We start from the raw sequence: 20,651 nt of genomic DNA on the forward strand, positions 1-20,651 counted from the left end.
CCAAAGCTTGTCCTTTAAATTTATGTCAATTCCTTGCTGGGAAGGAACAGTGGTAAGAACTCACTCCACAGTTACCAGAACTTGTCAGCACTTGAATTTGATCGAAGACCTTACTTGTCTCTATTCTCCAGAATCCCAGTATGAGAGCTTCAATTCTTAATTGTTTCACTCCCAAGAGATTTCCCAGCATCAAAAACATTAGAAAAAAGCTGTGTTGCATCTACAGCCCAAAACCCCACATTCCTTCTCACCATTACCCTCATGAGCTACGATTCATTATCTAATCTTTCATCTTCCTTTTCAAGAACAATTTGTTTATGAAGGAGCCCATAGAAAAGCAGCTTCTCAAATGTCCAGGCTCTCTCAATCTTCACCATTCTTAACTATTTGTGGTCCAAACCATTCAAACCATTCACTTATTTATCATCATCCTGGGGATAAAAATCCCTATGTCTTAATGATAATGAGAACTTTGGTGGTTTGGCCTGCAGAGCTGATAAGAGCATAAAGCTCTTCCCTGCCCTTCCTTGATAATGAATTCCCACTTCTTAAAGAGAGAACTTCTGCAGTGTTTTGTATGATTTAGTGCAGGGATTCCCCAACTGCTGCTCAAAGCATATACAGCACCTGTGATACTTTCAGCATGTTTATAATACTCAGGCACTGCTTCTTTTCACCAAACAGCTAGAACAAGACTTGTCCTCTCAGCTATAAAACCAAAGCTAAACCAGGGAAAAACTGAGATGCAATGCAAAAAAAGTAATTAAGACTGGAAAAAAGTTACCTCCACTTTTTTCTCCCCCACACAACCTAATTTTGTTACAGTCTGAAAATCCTACTGTGCTGCCTCTTAAACTCAAAAAGCATTCCTCAGCAGTGCTGTCAATTCATCTAGAGCTAATTGAAGGAAATATTTCTGAGCAGTGTTTGTTGCCACAGCCTATTCCTCTCTCACCTGAAGATTAAATAACTGCACTATTTGCACTATGTTTGCTCTGCACAGCCTACAAAGCACAGCTGAAGCAGAATGAAATGCTGGTAAGCTGCATAGCTCAGTGGCAGTTTGACACTAACATCCCACAGCTCGCAGTAGCTGCTGATTTTTAACCTCTAACACCTTGAAAAGTGTCATATTTGTCTTTCTGGTCAATCAGCTTCCACTTTCCCTGCAGCAATACTAACAAAACCAAAGTGCTGTACCTGGAAAAGCAGCTCTCTGCCTATTGTCCCCAGAAAGTGAAGTGGTTTTGCTGAGGTCCATCTACTGATGGACCCCTCTGCTCACTTCAGACTTTAGGTCAGACTTCAAGTATTTTGTAGTAAAATGCATTATCTGTAGGGTCTATTTTTATCCCCATGAACAGATGCACCTACCCTCAGTAATTCCTTTTCCCTCCACGCTTTGGTGCTGAAGCAAGCAAAGCCTGCAGTTACACTTGAGCTTCCAAGGTAAGCAGCGCTCCACTCAGGGCTCCTAAAGGGATCTGCTCCCAACACTTCCTGCTCCTGGCACTGCCAGGGATCCGCCTCCAGCAGGGCTGGCTTTCAAACAGGCACGACCAGATTCCCCAGGCACAAAGTAATCAATTTGCCTGTTCCCTGCAGTTGCAAAAGGCAGTTTCTCTCTCACACTCTACCTACCGCTCCTGAGGATGATCACGCTTGGACGAGGGTAGAAGAATTAGGAGGAATGAAGGAAATACTTCATGGAATGTTACTCAAGACAAGTTGCCTAGGGAATATTCTGGAAAAATGTTTTTTGGGATTATACTGAAGCTTAACCTCAGGAGTTCCCGTGTAAAGGGTAAAAGCCACCAGCACAAGATTCAGAGGTAAACACTCTTCTCTTACTTAATGTTTATAAATTTACAAACATCAGAAAAAGTCTTTGTAGAGGGATTTAGAATGGAAATGTGCCTAAGTGTCGAGACAAAAATAATGCATGTCTGCCTTGCAAAGAGTTCGGTATTTCTGTGGGTGAACATGGACTCACAGCTCTGCTGCTCTTTCACAGGAACAACAGGGTTGGAGGCAAGTTTTATGCAAAATTAACCCCTTCTTTAGGGAATACATCAGTTATCTTAAAAGACAGACCTTGATTTTAATTTTCCAAGTCAGCTCAACTTCATATATAGCAATTTTTGATGTTTAAAAACCTGTAGGAGGTATATATCAAAACATACTTGAAAGCACAGCAGAGTGGCTGTTAGTTTATCATATTAAGTTTGCTCAGTAAGAAGCTTTCATCTATAAAATCAGGCTTGGCTTATTTCAGTTTCACATAAAGTATATATGAATTGTCTTAGTGTAACAAACATACCTCATGCAAGAAATAAAGAGAAAGTTGGCACCTACTGCTTTTAGATCAAGTAGGATTTTTCTAAGCAACTGGAGAGCTTTTCAACTTTAAGAGTCACGGGAAACAATGTAGAAAGGGAGTGTTATGTGTGCATTGGCACAACTGACATCTACAGCTCAGTGACAATATTTCTCTTAGAAGCCACTTCTGCTAGAGAAAAACAAAGTCTGAATGCTATGGAAGTTCCTTGACCTGTCTATAAAATCTCAATTACTGAGCAAAGAGGGGAAAAAAACCTAACAGAAACCAAAGCAGTATTAAAAGTTTACTTGGCAATACAAAATCTGTAAAAATGTCTCAGATATGCTACTTTTGGGGTTGTGTTTGTTTAGAATCAGGGATCACAACCCCAGAATTTTGTGAAATATCTGCATAGTGTCCATCAAAATTAATGAAGAGCAAAGCATCCCTGAGGCCAAACTATTACAGCCTCAGAACAATCTCCATGATTGAGAGCAACTATAGGAAAATGAATCCATATGAGAATGGTTTACCTACGATCAAGATTAGTCTTGAAGGCTACTTCAAGAAGTCATAGCTTTAAGGGATGGAATTAGCTGGGAAAACAAAGCCAGAACCTTTGAAATTAACAGCAGTCTAAACAAGGGGAAAGAACAAGGCCATATTCTTCACTCTACAGTGACTCTTCTATTTCAAGTGCTGTTCTACCCTTTTTCCCTTCGGAATTTTTATCTCTCATCCATTAACCTTTATCTTGAGCAATCCTGTGGACAGCCATCACAAGGATGCTTTATTGCAAAGAAGCAGATGCAGCCTGAAAAACTTTCTCTCTTTATGCTTTGCTTACGTTAACATCCATGAAAGTCAAACTCCTGACCCACACACAGGCAAAAATAAGTGTCCGCTTGTTTTGCTTGTTCCTCCTTCTTCATTTATTGGCAATTCACGAGATTTTTGAGGAAGTCATGGAAATATAGTTCTTCATACTTTTAACAAACAAATAGAAAAACTGATCAAGAGTTTCAAGTGGCCCACGGAAGGCACTCTTGATGAGGTCCTGAGCCTGCCCCCTATCTGATGATTTTTTGCAGATTGCCTTCCAAATGGAATTGTTGACAGATTTTCAAGCATATTCTTCTTTAGCATTTCAAGCCCCCGCCCCTTCTGAGTTGCTGACAACAATGACAAACCTATCAGTAAATTTTGATGGTTAACACGTGGCTCTTTCTCAAATTAAGGGACTTAATTTCAATTCATGCCTTCAATTCTCATGCAAAACAACACTTTGAATATTATGGTAAACTGTAATGAGAAAAAGGCGATTAAAGTGCTACAAGGTTGTTGGCCTGCTTTCATGCAACTTCAGGGAGCTGTAGGAGGCATTTCAATAAGTCAACATTTTCCCTAGACAGTTCCTCCAGATCAGTTTTAAATAAGAGAACAGTTAAAAATAAGATTCTAAACAACTCCTGTTTACAATATCTCTAGGCAACTTCAGTCTCATATTAGCTTTTGAACTGGTCATAAGAACAGCAATTATAATTAGTTTCATTTTCTTAAGTGGCCTCATTCTCACCACAGGTCTGAATCACATTCCTATTTACTGAAAAGGTTTCGTGACACACTGCTCTGCTCTCAGTTCAATTCCACCTCTTAGTCAAACAGGCTGCAGCCAACGATGGCTGAGCTCACCTAAAGCAAGTTATGTTCAGCTTCCAATGTGTAATTCCAAAACAAATGACAATAAGTGATATAACAATATATTTTTGGACAAGATTAAAAAAAAGTGAATTGGTTTCTTATACTCTTATTTCACCTTGATATATCAAGCCATAGGCAAATTCAGTATAGTCAAATAGCCTGTATTTTTTTTTTTTTAAAGCTGCCTTACATTTATTACAGGTGAGTTCCAAGGCTGTGATAGTCAGCTCTCATGTCTGACAGAGATGAAATGGGAATGTAAAGCAGGTGGGATGGTGCACAGCACAAATTCTGAGTCTGCACTTCTACTGTCAGGAAGACAAATCTCTCACACCACTTAGAGCAATACAAAGCTGTTAAGTATGAATTCAAACTACAGATCCTATTGTTTCCTACAGGTGGAAAAAATCCCACCTGTACTCTACCCTGCTGCAGCCCTTTCGCTTGTTCCTATTTTATTTCCAAATACTGCTTTAAAATATATCAGTATTGGACCTTAATGAAGTCATCTTTGGGCAGAGGAGATCATGACTTTCTAGGTTTCTGTGACCTCTAGGTTTGTGAGGATTCTTAAAGAACACCACTGACAGCAGATCTCTGGTTAAACAGGTGAAAAAAAATCACCATCAAAACATGAAGTTCTTACCAATTACATAGAATTAGCTGCAGACTAAGTGACTTGCAGAGTGAGATCATTGTTTTGTCAGTGAGGTGCAGTGTCCATCACCCTCACTGGATTATGTCAGTGCCAAAGCATGAACTCCTCACCTTCTACTACCCAAAGTATCAGCAGGAATGACTGCAGCCATGGAAATGCTGGCAGATGCTTTTCCCCAAGTCTACATCTGAAGCCACACAATCATAACAAAGATGTCAAAACTCTAAGGAACAAGCTCAGATTTGCAGCTGATTCACTTTTGGTTTTTTGAACCAAATCCTTCAAAAATAGCAAAACACCAATGCAAGACAGATATATCTCCTACAACAGTCTGTGTTACAGATTTGTGGTTAAAGCTCAAGAACATCTTGAGTCTCTTCTCCCTCTGTCCAGGTCTCTTGGAAAACTCACTCCAGAGCAGCATGATTTAGCTACACTTGGACAGGAACTTTGGCCTAATTCTTCCCCACCTTCTAAATTCTTTGAATACTCAGGTCTGCTTTACTGTACTTGAATTTCTTGGTTTTACTCAATATCCACCTTTCTCCCCCTCCCACAATCCATTTCACAATAATTAGACAATTCCAAGCTACCTCGCTTCAGATGCAGCATTTCTATTTTTGCACATCCTGATAATTTTGGTTTCCCTGGGGAAGTCTTGTGGCAGTTTTTCCACAGTAATAGGACAAGGCAGAAGTGTTTTAAATGCAAGAGAAAAGATTTACATCACGTTAGGACAAAATTCTTTACTGTGAGGGTGGGGAGGCTCTGGCACAGAGAGAAGTTGTGATCATCCCCTTTGCTCAAACTGTTATTGATTGTGCACTATCACCTCATCTGTGGCATATTTTTAGGCAGGGAAAGCTCTCTGCCTTTGGTATTTTCTTGTTAAACCACTCCCACACTTTCCACAAACAGAAACCTGAACGTACAACTATTTTTAAGTATGTTTTTCCAAGGACTTATCTTACACCGGAGATGCTTAAGAGCATATTTTCATCCAACCACCTTGTGTCTTTTAATCCTTGGTTTAAGTAGGCTTGTTTACAAGGTATTTAAGTTAAAGGAAACTTTACAAACAAAGGAGAAACTAAAAGTAACTTATAACAAGATGTCCTACTTTAGTAACCTCAGATACATCTTTGAGTAACAGGGCAAGATTTCAAAACACCACCAAACAAGTGCCTTCTTTCCTTGTGAGAACATGAGAGAGCACAAACTGAATTTCAACTCAAAACACCAGCTTAACCCAAAGACTACTGTAAGGATTTTAAACTAGAACCATTTTAATAATATATGTGTCTCACTAATTTCTTGTTGCTAACTTAAGACATTGATGCAGTAATCAAGCTCCAGAGTATGACTCCAAGATTTTCTCACTGCCATTGTGCTCAGAAAAAAGTTAGATGGGTTTCTTGGCACCACATGACAGAGCTGTAATGCAATTCCACTGAAGCTTGGAAATGAATAAGAAATAATAATTTAAAAAATGTTTAGGATTACATGTAACATGAAGTTCCCTTGGGACACAGTGCCTGAAAGTCTACCCAGTGCCCTTAACTGACTCATAGCTAAGGGTTGAGAAAACAAGCCTACCCTTATTTTTGGTGCAGTCATTTAAAAAAAAAAACCAAACCAAAAAACCCTCCCCCCCCAAAAAAAAAAAAAAAAAAACCACTAACAAACAAAAATCCAGCAATTTCAGCAGAGCTAAAGAAGGCAGCATGAGCCAGAACATGGGTACCAAAGAGCTCTAAAAGAGAGGGTTCTGTTCCTTGATTGCCTGCAAGTCCTCTTCTCTAGAACACACTAAAACCAAGGTGAGGCGGCAAATTGTATCAAAGATCAAAAAGAAACAGAGCCTTTGCTGCCAGGCATTTTAATCAAAGTGCTGAATAACTAAGAAATAGTAATCAAAAGCAGAAATTAAAATGAACAGGAAGCTTTGGTAATTTGGGGACTGGGAAAGAAATAAAACAATCCAACAAAGCCAGATTAGAAGACAATAAACCCAAGTACAACCAGAAACAAGGGAATTGCATATGATTAACTTTGCTATTTCATATACCTAATTATGTCTTTTAACTTAATGTAGCCCAAACCTTATTTCTGGATGTAGGCTCCATGTTTCCTGGGTCTACTGATAAATTTATCAGACAGGTGGAAGAACATTCTATGTGGCTGCTTTGCAATAAAGCAAGTGGTCCTTTCAGCTTACCTTTTTTTCCAAATGCAGAAGATAATATAAAAAATTTCATTTCTGTCAAACTCATTATCTTTGAGTTCTAGACATATTTTATCATGATGACAGATTCTAATGGTGGTCCAGCTGCCAGGATCTATTATTCCCCTAGTCAGCGTGCTGAGGTAATTGTATTTATCAAGACTTCCCCAGTCACACATGGCATTTAAATTGTGAGATTCACACAACCCTGTTTCTGAGAAGCAACACAGTCAGGTTATCAGAAGGCAAAGACTCTTGCAATACCCTTAAAACATATTTGACAAGGATGTGAAAAATGCATTTCTGAACCTGCCAACTATACATGGCTATAGATAAAGGTGCTTCAAGAAGAACAAACTTAATTACCAAGGGTTATGCATGATAACAACTGCATTGGGCAGTGAATGTAGGGACCACATTAAGTCACTGGAGTGCTTTCAGTCCACATATTCCATTTACTCCACTCTAAAGAATGGGCATATTCTCCCTTTACTGACAAAAACTTCAAGGAAAGTGAAGTGCTTTCATCTCAATCAAAAGAAAAACAGGATGTGCCCCTATATACAAACACAGGACAAAACAAGGACTCAGTAAAAGAACAGAGCTTGTTGTGGAACACTCAAGGAGCCAAGCCAACAATTTCCAAGGTTATCTCTGTCATGAAGACATCCTCATTTCTTTGAAACCAGCATGTGTTCCAATTGCCACTATAATCAAGCACAATTATTGGCAAGCCTGTTCAGTGGCAGGCTTTGAAGGCAAGCCCAACAGTAGAGAAGATATGAAACTAAGATTCAATTGCTTGCATTCCAGTCTTTTGTGAGACTGATCTTTAAACAAGAAAAAAAAAATCTCCAGTATTTTCTGCTCACTTCTCTGATATTTAAAAATATTTGCAGATTTTTTTTGCAGTTCTGTGAGGTTCCTCCCCACAACTCCAAGGAGCACAGCTTGGATGCAAGAAATTCTTGTCACCTCACAGCATAAGCATTGATGGTGCCCTTAGAACTTGCTTGTAATCCCAGGTTTGCCCAGCCCTGCTACATTAACTTGGGTCAGCAGATGTGTGAGGCTGGACTAGAACAGATTTTCAGGTCACTTCTCTGAAACCCTGTTTAGCAGCCCTGGGTCCTTTCACATGCCCCAGGCTGAACTTTCCCAGTTGGTGGTGCCAAGCAGCTCTGGAACATTCCTGAAGAATGTTATCAGGCAGAAACTGCCTGCTTCTGCCATGGGGACACCCACTGAAAAGTTCAGCAGTGGAGAAGCATTACTGTCATGAAATGAACACATTTTGCATTTTCCTCACCTGAGAATAACACTCCCCAATAAATAACTTGTAAACTCTGATCACAAGTCTTCTCTTGATGTGAATCAACAAACACTAAATTCAAATATTAAGGCATTTAGGGAAAAAAAAAAAAAAGCAGTAAAGAAAATTCACACAAGGGTAGAATATCAACATTCTTTCTCATGACTGACCTCTGAAGCATTTCAAGTTTTGTTTTTCAGCTAATCCTTCTGCAAAAAGCCAGATTTAAGTCTGTGAAGACGTGTCCACACTGCTCAACTCCATGGCTTACACAAAAATCTGTTTAGAGACTTGAAATATGCATGGGAGAGCAGAGATTCCACAACAGTGTCATTTGGAACTGTTCAAATAGAAGAGAATCATCAGCATATTGACAGGTTACTGGATAGACCCTTTGCAGTTTCTAAAAATCCATGTTTTGGATACTATTAAGAAATCCTACATTTGCTTGCTAAGAACCAAATAAAATGTGTAGAACCAGGGTTTAATAAGAGTTGTACCTATTTAATGCTATTTCAGAAAACAGCCCTAAAAGCTCTGAAACAGCCAAAAGATGCTACTGTGCTGTTGAACCTTTATGCTTGAACAGCCCTTTGAAAGCCACACATCTGATTGAACCAGAAGACCTTAAATCAAAATCCCATAATCTTCTAGTCCTGAACATGTTACTTCTTACTGAAATCTTCCATTCTTGATCACAGTCCAAGGAAATCATTTATGTAGAGTTTGAGAGAAATACCTTCTTCCCTGTGATTAAAAATAGCTGAACTTAGTTTCCATGGGCATGTTTTAGAAAATAGCTTGCTCTTAATTATCTCTCCAGTAAAGCTTGCACAACAGCTAGGGAACAAAACAAAACTATATCTGCTTTCTGTTAAATAAGAAGCAGCACTGACTTATAGCTCACTGTGGTTCACAATGCACATTTCCAGCAATTTTATGAAGAATGTAAATGACAGTAAGAGTAGATAACAGTAATTCAAAAAGGCTTGGAAAATCTTCATGCTGCAACATCAGTGATATGGATTCAGCTCCATAAAAACTGAAACATAAAGAATTAATTTGCTTTCATGCTGAATTATGCAATGATGAGAGCTCTGTTTTTCTGTTTTATTGTAGCTAACTGCTTCAGTCACTATCTAACTCTCCAGGCAAGGGAAATGGAGAAAGGTCTTTGGGAGTGGCCAAATTAATCATCTTAATTCATGCCAGAATGCTGATTTGTTACAAAGTCTGTCTCATAATGCCAAAAACTGAAATATCTCCTACTGAGAATCCAAAAATGGCACAGCCACACTCACTTCTACTTCCAGAAAGATTTATAAGTTGATTAGTTATTACCAAGTAAAGAGTAACAGTAAAGTAATTGGAGTGACTTGTCTCTTCCTCCCCAAAATAAAAGTCTTCTCTGCTGTTATCTTATTTCAAAAGTTCCATACCTTCTTGGTGATGTCTCACGGGCAGCTCTTCACAGCACAACCAACAAACTCCAACTCTCTTCTTCCAGCTAACCCACTCCTTTACAGCACTCATCCTTACCAGACACAGCTGTGGCCTGTTAAGGGCAGGCCTGTTCCTAATCTTTAGCAATTAGTACAGCTGCAACTCATCAGGGGTGAGATGATGGGGTACTTCTGCACTATCTTTATTTTCTAACATTCTACCTCTCCACACTTCTCCAGTCTCAGTTCACAAACAGACCTCAAAAATGGCTTTGAGCTACAAATCACAACTTGTTAAGAATACCCCCCATTCCAACTCATTGCTGCTTTTACTTTGGTGCAGAGAGAAGTAGCTCTGATCCCAAAACTGCTTTTCATATGTACATATAACCACTAACACTGATTGTTGTTACATTTTGATTACAGTGCAATGAAACAAACCCAACAAAAACGACACTGGAATTAACTTCCCGTGTTGCAAGAGGGGAGAAGAAAAAAGCAGCAAAGAATCCTGACCACAAAAACCATGAGAGACCGTCTGCAAGAGCTCAGACTGAGGGCTAAAGAACTACAGATGGGTGGGGAAAACAATGGTGCAACTGTCCAAGAAGAGGAGCAGGAGGAGTTTGAACAGCAGGCCATTATTTATGAAAAAGAGCCCATCACTGAAAGGCACTTGCACGAAATCCAGAAACTTCAGAACGAAATCAATAACCTGGTGGAAGAAGTCAATAAATTCAGCCAACAACAAAAAAGCCTCGTGTCCTCAATGAGAAGGTTCAGCGTTCTCAAAAAGGAGTCCAACATAGCCAGGGAAATCAAAGTGCAGGCAGAGCACGTCCGCAGAGGTCTGGATGAGCTGTCCAGAGCAGTGAGGAGAGCTGAGAGCGAGCAGGGGCCGGCCCGAGCCGCGGTGAGGATCCTGGCGGCCCAGCACACCTTCCTGTCCCACCGCTACCTGCACGCCATGCTCGCCTACAACGAGGCCATCACCGCCAAGCAGGACAGGTGCAGGACCTTCATCCTCCGCCAGCTCGAGGTGGCAGGCAAAGAGCTGTCAGAGGAGGAGGTCAATGACATGCTCCAGCAAGGCAAGTGGGAGATTTTCAATGAAAATCTGCTCACTGAAGTCAAGATTACTAAAGCTCAGCTGTCAGAGATTGAGCAGAGACACAAAGAACTGGTCAATCTGGAGAACCAGATCAAAGATGTGAAAGAACTCTTTATCCAGATCTCACTTCTGGTGGAGGAGCAAGGGCAGATGATCAACAACATAGAAATCTACATGAACAATGCTCAAGAATACACTCAAGCATCTAAAGAAAAGTTTGGGCTTGCAGTCAGGTATAAAAGAAGAAACCCTTGCAAAGCAATTTGCTGCTGGTGTTGTCCGTGCTGCAGATGACACCAGGAATGAACTGCTTGAAATACCAGTGGTTCCCCCACACCAAACTGATCTTGGAAAGCACTCTTGGCATCCCTCAACTGCTTCACTTTTCTTCCCATTTTCCCTTCAGCAGAGCTCTCAGGAAAAACTGCATCTGTTTTTCAAGACAGAGTAAAGAATTTTATGGTTTTCACAGAAATACATGAACTACAGGAAAGGGTCAAAGGATAAAAGTGACTTTTTTTGTGTTCTTATAAACTTCTTCAAAGTTTAGAAATTCTCAAGTTTAGTTTGGTTCTTCAAACTAAAACAGTGTGGCAACAAACTCCCTGTGCTGTTGGGAGGCATTGAAAATAGCGTTAATCTCAAAGACAGGATTCATAAAAAGGTTTTACTTACTTTTCACAAAATAGTAGTAAGTATTTTTAATTGCCTTGTGGTTTTTTACCATTTATATTTACTTGCTCAAATTGTAAATGTTTTTTCCCCCAGGAGTCTAAAATTCTACAAAACAAATCTCCACTCATGAAGCAGACACCATTAGTAACAATCCAGAATGGGATACCTAAACCAAACAAGAGGTCAGCAAACTTACCAGGAATGTTTCAATACTACATCTGTAGGAAAAGTTCATAAACTTTTCATAAATTGACACAGAGATACTTATATTATTCAGCTCCACAGGCAGAGCCCTTCCAGGATAGAGGAATATGATCCTTAATTACACTCCCAAAAGGCACATTCTTAATGCTGCCTATCCTGCCTTAATACACAGCCACATTTACAGACTCACTTTGCTAACACAAAAATTAATGAAAAAATAGAATAAAAAATAGAACTCCATCCTTACACCCCCTGCTCCTCCCCCATAATCTAGAACCAGAGAATGATTTAGGTTGGAAGAACCGTCCTGCCACCAACTCCTTTTGGAAGTGAGTGAGAAATAGCTCTCCATGCAGTTTAACAGACAATAGCAATGTCACTGAGACAAAAAAAGTTCTAAGAAGAAATAAAAAAAAGTTTCAACATTAAAACCAAAAAGGGCAAACCAGAAATGTATTCCTGAACTGCTTTGTGCTGTGCAAAGATGACACTTTTATTTGGATAGTCAGAGAAGGGATTAGAAACTGCACTGCAATTCAGCAAGACACTAAGTGAACTGGATGCCTGTAGTTGCACGTAGCAGGAAAAAAAAATCTACAATCAAAGTCATTTTCACATTGTGGTGTTTAGAAATAGTTGGATTCCTTCCATCCCAGAGCAAAACTGCAACTGAAATTAACTGCTATCAAAATATAATCAAAGGTCTCAACCTTAAAGTAAAAAATACTATTTACACAGTAGCAACAAAAAATAAACTTAGATGATGACATCACTGAAACTATTTCATTAAATACTCTCCACTTAACTGCATATATTAAAAATACATTTATGTTCCAAGGGCAGAGTAGAAATTAGCCAATAAACAGGCTGTACTTCCAGTAGTGGAATAAAACTCAAGTTTTCAAAATTCAAGTTTTAATACTTAGGAAAAGAGCTGCCTGATTAAGTAATTTCCAGATGTAAATTGGTTAGAAACAGGTAAAACAGATAAAACACACTGAAGGAGAACTGGGAAATGAGAAGGACTTGTGGAAAACTTTTCCTATTAACTGAAAATAAATAGCATGAAATAATAGTATGAGCTACAGTTTACATTGAATCTGATACTGAGCATTCAAAATGATTAGCAGTAGAAATCTGCAATAATCACTAAAGTAACCTCCCAGTGTTTTCAGTACTTACATAAATATGCAGAAAACTAAACAAATTAAAGCCCAGCTGCAAGGGTTCTATGAAGAGAAGTGAAACATTAATAGCTATAATCCCTTATCACCAAAATAACAGGTAGAAAAAGCTTTCTCCTAACAAAATACCTGCCCAAAAATCTCCTTGGTATAAAATATCAGTCACAGCACATGGACTTGCATTTCCTCGTGTACATGGTCCATGTCAACTTAAATAAAAAAAAACAAAACAAAACAAAGACTCCAAACAAACACAACTAATCCCCAAAAAACCCCAGGATTTGCCTGCATAATATGATGTCTGTGTGCTCCTTTCTGATAAAATAAAGGACAAAAATAATCCTAAGAAAATTTAAACTTGTATGCAAGTCTTGAGGATGCTGCCAGAAGAATTTACCCATAAATAAAGTGATAACACTGAACAGTAAAAAACTTCAAATGATAAGGTTAACATCTCTATGTAATCTATACCAAGAGATAGTAAAAGACAATACTATCACATTTGAGGAAAATTGTCTTAAAATGATTCTGTGACACCTCCATGGGCAGCAATAAATAACAACATGGGAGAGCAGCAATTAAAATTTGTAGAAAACATCACATGGAACATCAGATTTCTCATATTCCATATTTCTGTAAGGTAGAGTATTTAGCACCAATTTTATGTCCATATTGTGCAATTCAGCCTATTCTGCATGGATTAAAATGCACCAATTAAAAAATGTAGCAAGATATTGGGGAACTTCTTGCTACATGGGTAGCAAGTATGTCTTTAAAAAAACCCAACAAAACCAAAAAGCCCACAAACAAAATCTGAACATTAAAATTAGTATTTAAAAAGGCTAATTTTCAGCATAAATTAGGAAATCTGACAATACAGGAAAGAGTTCTTAACTCAAGAGGCAGAGTCACACAGGAGCATAAACCAAAGAACTTCTGGATCCCTCCACAGAATTGGGATACTGCAAAAGCAAAATCTGATCAAAGGCTTGAAGTTTAATCTAATAAAAAGTAGTAACATCAATAAACTTGGTTTAGTCACCATTAGAGCAATTAATAAATACACTCTGCTTTCCGATTAGCTACTGATAAGGGTCAAAAAGCAATATCAAGATCCAGGCAAGTGAGACAGTTCTCTGCAGCTCCAGTCAGCCACACAAATATAACTCCATTACAGGATTATAGAGATTTCTACCCAAAAAAAAAAAACCCCAACAAAACGAAAATACAACCCAAAACCCCCCATAAAGTTGTATTTAATTAAAAAACACAGCACAGCTTTCCACAGTCCCAGCTGCATTTTCATTTGAGTTAAACTAAGCTGGCTTTATTGCCTTGCCTGAGCCAGTAACATGCAGAGCAGTGAAAGGTAAAATCTAATCTATTTTCAACATAGACACCATTACTTGGCTGAACTACCCTCCACTTCATCAACACAATTAGCCAGGCTCAGCTTCAAACCAGCAGAGCATCACTATTTCTTAAAAATAAGAGTTCTCTCCTCTTACCTGTACAGATTCTTTATGATAGCACAGGGATGTTGTGCAAGTTATACATTTTGGAGGTCTTATGCTCACCAGATATGAAGATACTGACTTGACAAACCATTTTAAATTTTAAGAGTTTATTTTTTAATTTCAAAAGCTTATCTGTTAGCAAATATTTTTGGTGTGGAATTTAAAAAAATATGTTGTTTCCAATAGTTTTACAAAAAATATATTCTTTCCAATATTTTACAAACAATTTTCTCTATTAAACAGAGAAAAAAAGCAGGTGCCTAATACAACTAAAGCAAGCCTCCTTTAATGAGATTTTGTTGATCATATATCAGCAGCACCACGTATTAAGTAAATAAGACATTTATTGCTGAGAGATAACCCCATTGCTGAGCATAATCAACCATTTAGCATTTAATTAATTGATGTAGGCATAAGTAGCAACAATATTTTTGCATCATGTTGCTATGACAAATTTATAAAGCCTTTTAACCTAGTATTTCAAGTAATATTAGAATTTTAAAGTCTTAAAAAATCTCACTTTGTTATTTTTCTATGGCTAATGAAAGAGGAGAGAAATAAATATCCCTGAGAAGGATGAAATAAAACATAAAACCATAAAACTAATTGCAATATTGGTTAGTGCTAAAGTTACAGCAGTATTAGTTACAGAAATAGTTCTTTAGGTCTAAATTCACCCAATATCAGATTATTAGGAGAACATTTATTAAGCTACTTACACTAACACAGGTTTTCCTGATATCTTAGGGCTTTTTAACACTTCTGTCATGGCTTGTTTTGTTTCTTCCATTCTTTCAATGTCACTGGAATCCACCACAAATATGACACCGTAGGACTCAGCATAATAATTCCTCCAGATATTCCGGATCCGTTTTCCACCTCCTAAATCAAAGATGGTGACTTCAAAGCGTCCCTGTTTAAGATTAATTTTGGAAAACCCAACTGTTGGAGCCACATCTTCAGGAGACTCTGTCAAAGAAGAAATCCTTCAGTTTAAAGAGGATTTTATAGTAGCAAAATTCACATTTTAAAAACACAGAGTGAAACTGCCTTGGTAAATATTGCTGACAACATTTTTGCTTACATGAAGGTTTCCCCTCTCCTCAGGGAATTTTTAAATAACTAGTCTCTCAACTAGTTACTTGACATTAATTTAGATAGGAGCACTGGGGGAGTGGGAAGGGGGAAGAAAAGAGAGAGGCCCTAAAGGCAGATGTTAATATTTCACACCAGTTCCATTGCAGTGGTGGTTACTGTACTGCATTTCCACTTCCACTCATTTCCATGGTAGTAATTCAACTTTGAGAAGGAAAACAACCAAACCAGTTAATGCACTATCAACCAGGAACCCTTGTGCTCTGCCAAATTTATATTTTATCCTTCATGGCTGCCAAAACAGCTTCAGAAGTTCAAACTGAGGGCTGAGGTGAAGTGACTGAAACCATCTTCTTCTGAGATGTAAATGATTTGATTCCCTTTATTCAAGGTCAGGTTTTAGCCTTTGTTTGTTTGCTTATTTTTATTTGCTGCTTTTTTCTAATTTGCCATGCAATATGCTGAAAAATGACAGATTTCTATTTAATACTTTTGCTTGCTGCCTCCCTTTCCTGAGGGCAAAGAAAGCCTGGACTCATCTCACACCACTAAGCTGTGCCTGCAGGGCTGAGATAATTGGATCTCTGTTTTAGGCACAAGGCAGGACAAACATGGAAAATTCAGCTTGTTGAGAGAAAAAAAATGAAGGCTTGGCTAAAAGCACTGAGCTCTGAAGAGCAGTGCAGAAACTGAGTCCCCACCAGCCTTCTGTTCCTACCCTTAAGACAGCCAAGATGGGCATTCAGGACATTTAAACCCTGGGGAACACTCAAGGAAATCAGAACTATCTTTTCCTTGAGTTTCCCTTTAGAAATACACATATTTATCTCACTTTTTCCCCTGAAAAATAGGAATTTTAGAAATAACTGTTACATTCAGAGGGTAAAGATAGTAAAGGTGGTGTTCAAATTGAATGGAAGGCTAAATTATGAAACACTCCTGTTTTTAGAGCAAAGATGGAGGAATAGGAGAGAATACTCATGATTTTATCTGTGCTTTAGCAAGTCTGTGAACTTACATAACACAAGTAAACAAACTCGAGGTGGAGTCTCCAAGTCTGCCAAAACACTACTAAGTAAACTCTTGTTCTTGCACAAGATGAAAGTTATTTAGAAAGACAGTCCCACAAGTGGAGGAAAAAAACCACAGAATTTTTGTTTTCATAAGTTTTAAGTCAAATTATATCCTGCTTGCATGTGCCAGGGAAAGTACCCTTCAAAATCAAGTGGTCTTTTAGTGGCAATTTTATTTATCATCATTTTTTGATTATAAATCATGATAAAAAATATCTAACTAGATAGTATCTAACTAGAGCCATCCTTAATGTTATGCATACCAATTTCCTTTTTTTAGACCTTATATATACTTTCAAACACAGATTTTTAGATAAAGTTTACTGCTGTATGCACATTACTGGAATGGTCACCTGAAAGCAGCTTTAGCACATGCACACAAGGAAAAATGAGAAAAAAAACAAGTCCACTGATTGTATTGTCCATTGTAGAGTTTTTATTAAGATGTGATAAATATGGGATTTGGATGGTACAACCACCAAGATTTTCTTTCGACAAGATGGAAAGGAAAGATGCATTAAGAGATGAAGCAATATTTTCAGATTTAAATAACAGAATGATATTCTCAGTGCTGCATTTGGATGATAAATTAATCACTTACCTCCCTGAATTCCTCGGACTGTAGCAGTTTTCCCAGCATTATCAAGACCCACCATTATTAGTGTCACCTTCCTCCATAAGGAGAAAAGAAAACAAATATATTTATTTTTTTTTCCTCAAGCTACACATCATTTACTCTCTTTTTTTTTTAACACATGCACAGCAAATTTACCATCAAATAAAAGAAAGAAGAGGTTTCAAAATACCAAGGCACTGTTACTAATGTGTGTCTGGTGTTTAATATGTCCAATCATCTGATTAGACAGAACAGCAGTAGAAGGGAGGAAATGAAAAGTCTCCTGTCATGGTCTAAGTTTCATGTGAGACAATGATTGCTTTCAACTTGATACTTGCCTGCTGCAATTTAATTTCACAGTACTGTAAATTTTATTTGGTGTGGTCATGGTCCCTTTAGCAATTTCTGTTATTGCAGTTCCATTCCCCTGTATTTTACCATCTCTCTGCCTCAGTTTTTCCTGTATTAGATAATTATTTTTGTCTCCATCAGTGTGTCTGAACAACACCTGTGTTGTGCTGGAAATATGTGGGACTTACCATGCCTTTGTTTCTAGGCTGTAAATGTGCAAACCAGTGGTGCTAGGAATGCACAATTTATTAACAAACTTGTATACAGGTTAATATTTTCCCAGGACAGGATTTTAAAAGGCACAGGAAAACCTTATTTATGTGTGTATACCTCAGTTCTTCCTCCTGTTCACAAAGACTCAGTGATCAAATCAATTTGCTCAATTTTATTCCCGTTTAAATGTAATTCTAAAAAGCATTGTTATTTGCAGACTTGAAACTGTAATAGTAACAAACATGAAGTATAATTTGTACAAATTCTTTCAGAGGAGCAAGAAACCTCTGAGAAAAGAACTCAAAAATTAAATTGCACTTTAGAATCTCAAAATGCAGAAGCTGGAAGAGTAAGGCAAGAACCAAACAAGCTTTACTTTGAGCAGCTTAGAAGCTTTCTGTGATGGAGTGAGCAGAGCAGAGGACAAAGGAAGGATTACAGCTATCATTTATCATGAGTTTTGTCCAAATTGGAGACATGGGTTCAGTGGATAGAGCAGCAGGTAGATAACTCTTCTCCATTGCTGATACCCTGGGTCAGGGTATCAGCACATGGAGAAGAGCCCTGGGGAGAAAGAACTTGGGGGTGCTGGTGGGTGAGAGGCTGGGCATGATCAAATATGAAACAATGAATAAAACACAGTCTGGGAAGATGAGAAATGTAAAATACTTTCCCATGTTTACCTGACAGGTTCCCTCCACCGTTTCAACCAGTTGCAGCAATTGGCCATTAGATTGAACATCCCTCTTCAGCTGCCATCCAGAGCCACCAAAGCTGCAGCAATGGTGTGGGCAGGCCAGAGCAACCCAAGGAGACTGGCACAGAGACTGCAGAGCCAAGGTCTTTCTTGTCACTCCTAGAAAGGAAAAAAGGGACAAAAAAAAATTAGTTAGGCAGTCTGTAGAAAGAAGGCAACAGCCTCCTTCTCAGTGTGTTATATTCAGTCTTGTTATCTTTCCCTTTTCCATCCTCACACACTTCACCCACCCCCCTCTCACAGATCTGGGCAGCCACCAGACACTGCTTATCCCAAATAATGCCAGGCCACAGCACAGAAGGGAACTGAGAGGAACAAGACACATCCAGCTACACAATTCCAGTGCTTGTCTCACCAACACGTGCCACAGCCCTGCTGACTGACAGGGAATAAGGACCAATTTCAAGCATGAGTAAAACTTACAAGAATATAACAGGATAAAGCATTAAAAGCAAACAAAGAACATCCCTGCTAAGTGTGTTCATTCAAGTGTCAATATCTTTTGCACAAAAAGATCCCAGAGCAAGGAAGCTGGGGCTCTCTAGTGAGTATTCTGAGGAACTGGCAATGATAGCTAGTAAATGTCACTAATTTAAATCGAAGTACCAAGTACTTCCATCATTCCACTCTTCAAGCAGAAAGAAACAGAATATTCCTCTTTTTGAGAAATGCCATAACAGGTCTCCCAAAGCTTGTATCTCAAACTTCCCTTCATATTTTAAATTATAGTTACCCTCAAATTAAGGTAATTTTAAATGATGGCAAAAAGTGAATAATTAAAGATTATAGCAATCCTGCTCAACTGTGATGGCTTAGATAATATATAGAGGTAGGAACTGAACTCCTCCTGATCTTATGAAGCTCATTTTCAAGGATGCCTTTGCATGGGTCTGCTGTCATTCAGTGTCAGAAACAGGTCAGGTTTCATCCAAAGCAGAGACAACAGCTTCTCTTTAAATATTTATATTCCATTATCCTCAAGAACCTGAGAACAGCTTCTCCATGGGAGAGCTGAGTGCATGAAGAGTAGAGAAGTTTCTAAAAAGAACATGATGATTACAACTGTTACAATTATTAAAATCAAGCTCTGAAGAATACAAAATCCCTACTCAAAAAAAAAAAAAAAGGCCACATGCAGTGGGCTGCAGTGCCTCAACCCACGAGGAACTCTGAACAAAGCTCACTTTGAGAACAGAGCCACACAAATTTCTAGAAAGTAAAATGTAACAGCTCAGTGAACAAATGTGCCATTCTAATTGTGTCAAATGACATAAATGTAACATTTTCGGTGTCTGAACACCTCCACAGAGCAATTCCCATCCCATTATATGAAGACTATCTTTGCAAACTGCCACAAAATTGCTCTTGAGCCCATATGTGGCCCAGAGCATTCAGATGGGATTCTTGAGACGAACAGAACTTATTCAAGAGTGAAAAGCAGAGAACAGCTCAGCCCTAGCACAAGAATCTTGCTTAAATACAAGACCATTAAAGGAGGTGGGTAGGAATTGACAAATTTGATAAAAGTTTGCAGAAACAAACCACTCTAGGAGGAAAGAACATTCAACACTGCTGAAAATGTTATGGTAGGGAGGCAAATCCCATTCTGCTATGCCAGTTTGGAGAGACTGGACCTCTGAAATATGCACAGAACATACATCAGGTGTTTTATAGGGCGTTGCTATCATATTTCTAGAGTCCCATACCATCTGGCTGGTTTTCTCACAAGCTGCTCTTCACAGCAGGGTTGTTCCTGCTGCTTCTCCAAGACTCCCCCTAACCAGCCAGCCCAGCCCCTTTTATCCCAGTTATCTTCATTGGCCACAGCTGCCACCCAGTTAAGGACATCACAGCTGCAGCCCATCTAGAACAACCAGGATTGGGGCAAGGCCACTTACACAATACATAGATTTTACTAGGACTCCTACTATAATAGGGTGTACTAACAACACCCCAAACCTGTTCCAGATATTACATCTGTCAGCTTGCTGAGGACAAAAAAAACCAACAAGCCCAGAAACCTGTCAAACCTATCAGTGAAGCCTGCACACCATTCAGTAGAGCACATTCAGCACATCACCTTCACAAGAGACTTTTACAATAGAGAACTTATTTCAGCCACATCAAGCTTTCACGTTCTTGGAAACACAGCTAAAGAAATCATTTAGAGCTGACTCTGCTCACATAATTTAATTATT

General features: G+C 38.6%; 2 protein-coding genes across 6 annotated transcripts in view; one reads left to right on the forward strand and one right to left on the reverse strand.

The window, feature by feature from the left end:
• ARL13B (ADP ribosylation factor like GTPase 13B) overlaps nt 1–18,519 on the reverse strand; it is a 30,431-nt gene extending 11,912 nt beyond the window's left edge. For 4 of the 5 annotated variants that reach the window (XM_063150208.1, XM_063150210.1, XM_063150206.1 and 1 more), the window contains exons 1-3: nt 18,380–18,519; nt 17,118–17,188; nt 15,068–15,317 (exon numbers count right to left, since the gene is read on the reverse strand). In XM_063150208.1, coding sequence (XP_063006278.1) covers nt 15,068–15,317; nt 17,118–17,188; nt 18,380–18,438 — 380 coding nt within the window. In that variant the 5' untranslated portion in view covers nt 18,439–18,519. The remainder of the gene's footprint in view (nt 1–15,067; nt 15,318–17,117; nt 17,189–18,379) is intronic. The other variant, XM_063150209.1, reaches the window with a different exon arrangement.
• On the forward strand, nt 1,498–18,920 carry STX19 (syntaxin 19). The gene is made up of 3 exons (XM_063150211.1): nt 1,498–1,832; nt 10,084–11,459; nt 18,387–18,920. Exon 2 carries the CDS (start codon nt 10,184–10,186, stop codon nt 11,060–11,062), a length of 879 nt encoding a protein of 292 aa, XP_063006281.1. The 5' UTR covers nt 1,498–1,832; nt 10,084–10,183; the 3' UTR covers nt 11,063–11,459; nt 18,387–18,920.
• The last annotated feature ends 1,731 nt before the right edge of the window (nt 18,921–20,651 follow it).

The sequence above is a fragment of the Melospiza melodia genome, chromosome 2, assembly GCF_035770615.1.
Source record: "Melospiza melodia melodia isolate bMelMel2 chromosome 2, bMelMel2.pri, whole genome shotgun sequence".
NCBI lineage: Eukaryota > Metazoa > Chordata > Aves > Passeriformes > Passerellidae > Melospiza > Melospiza melodia.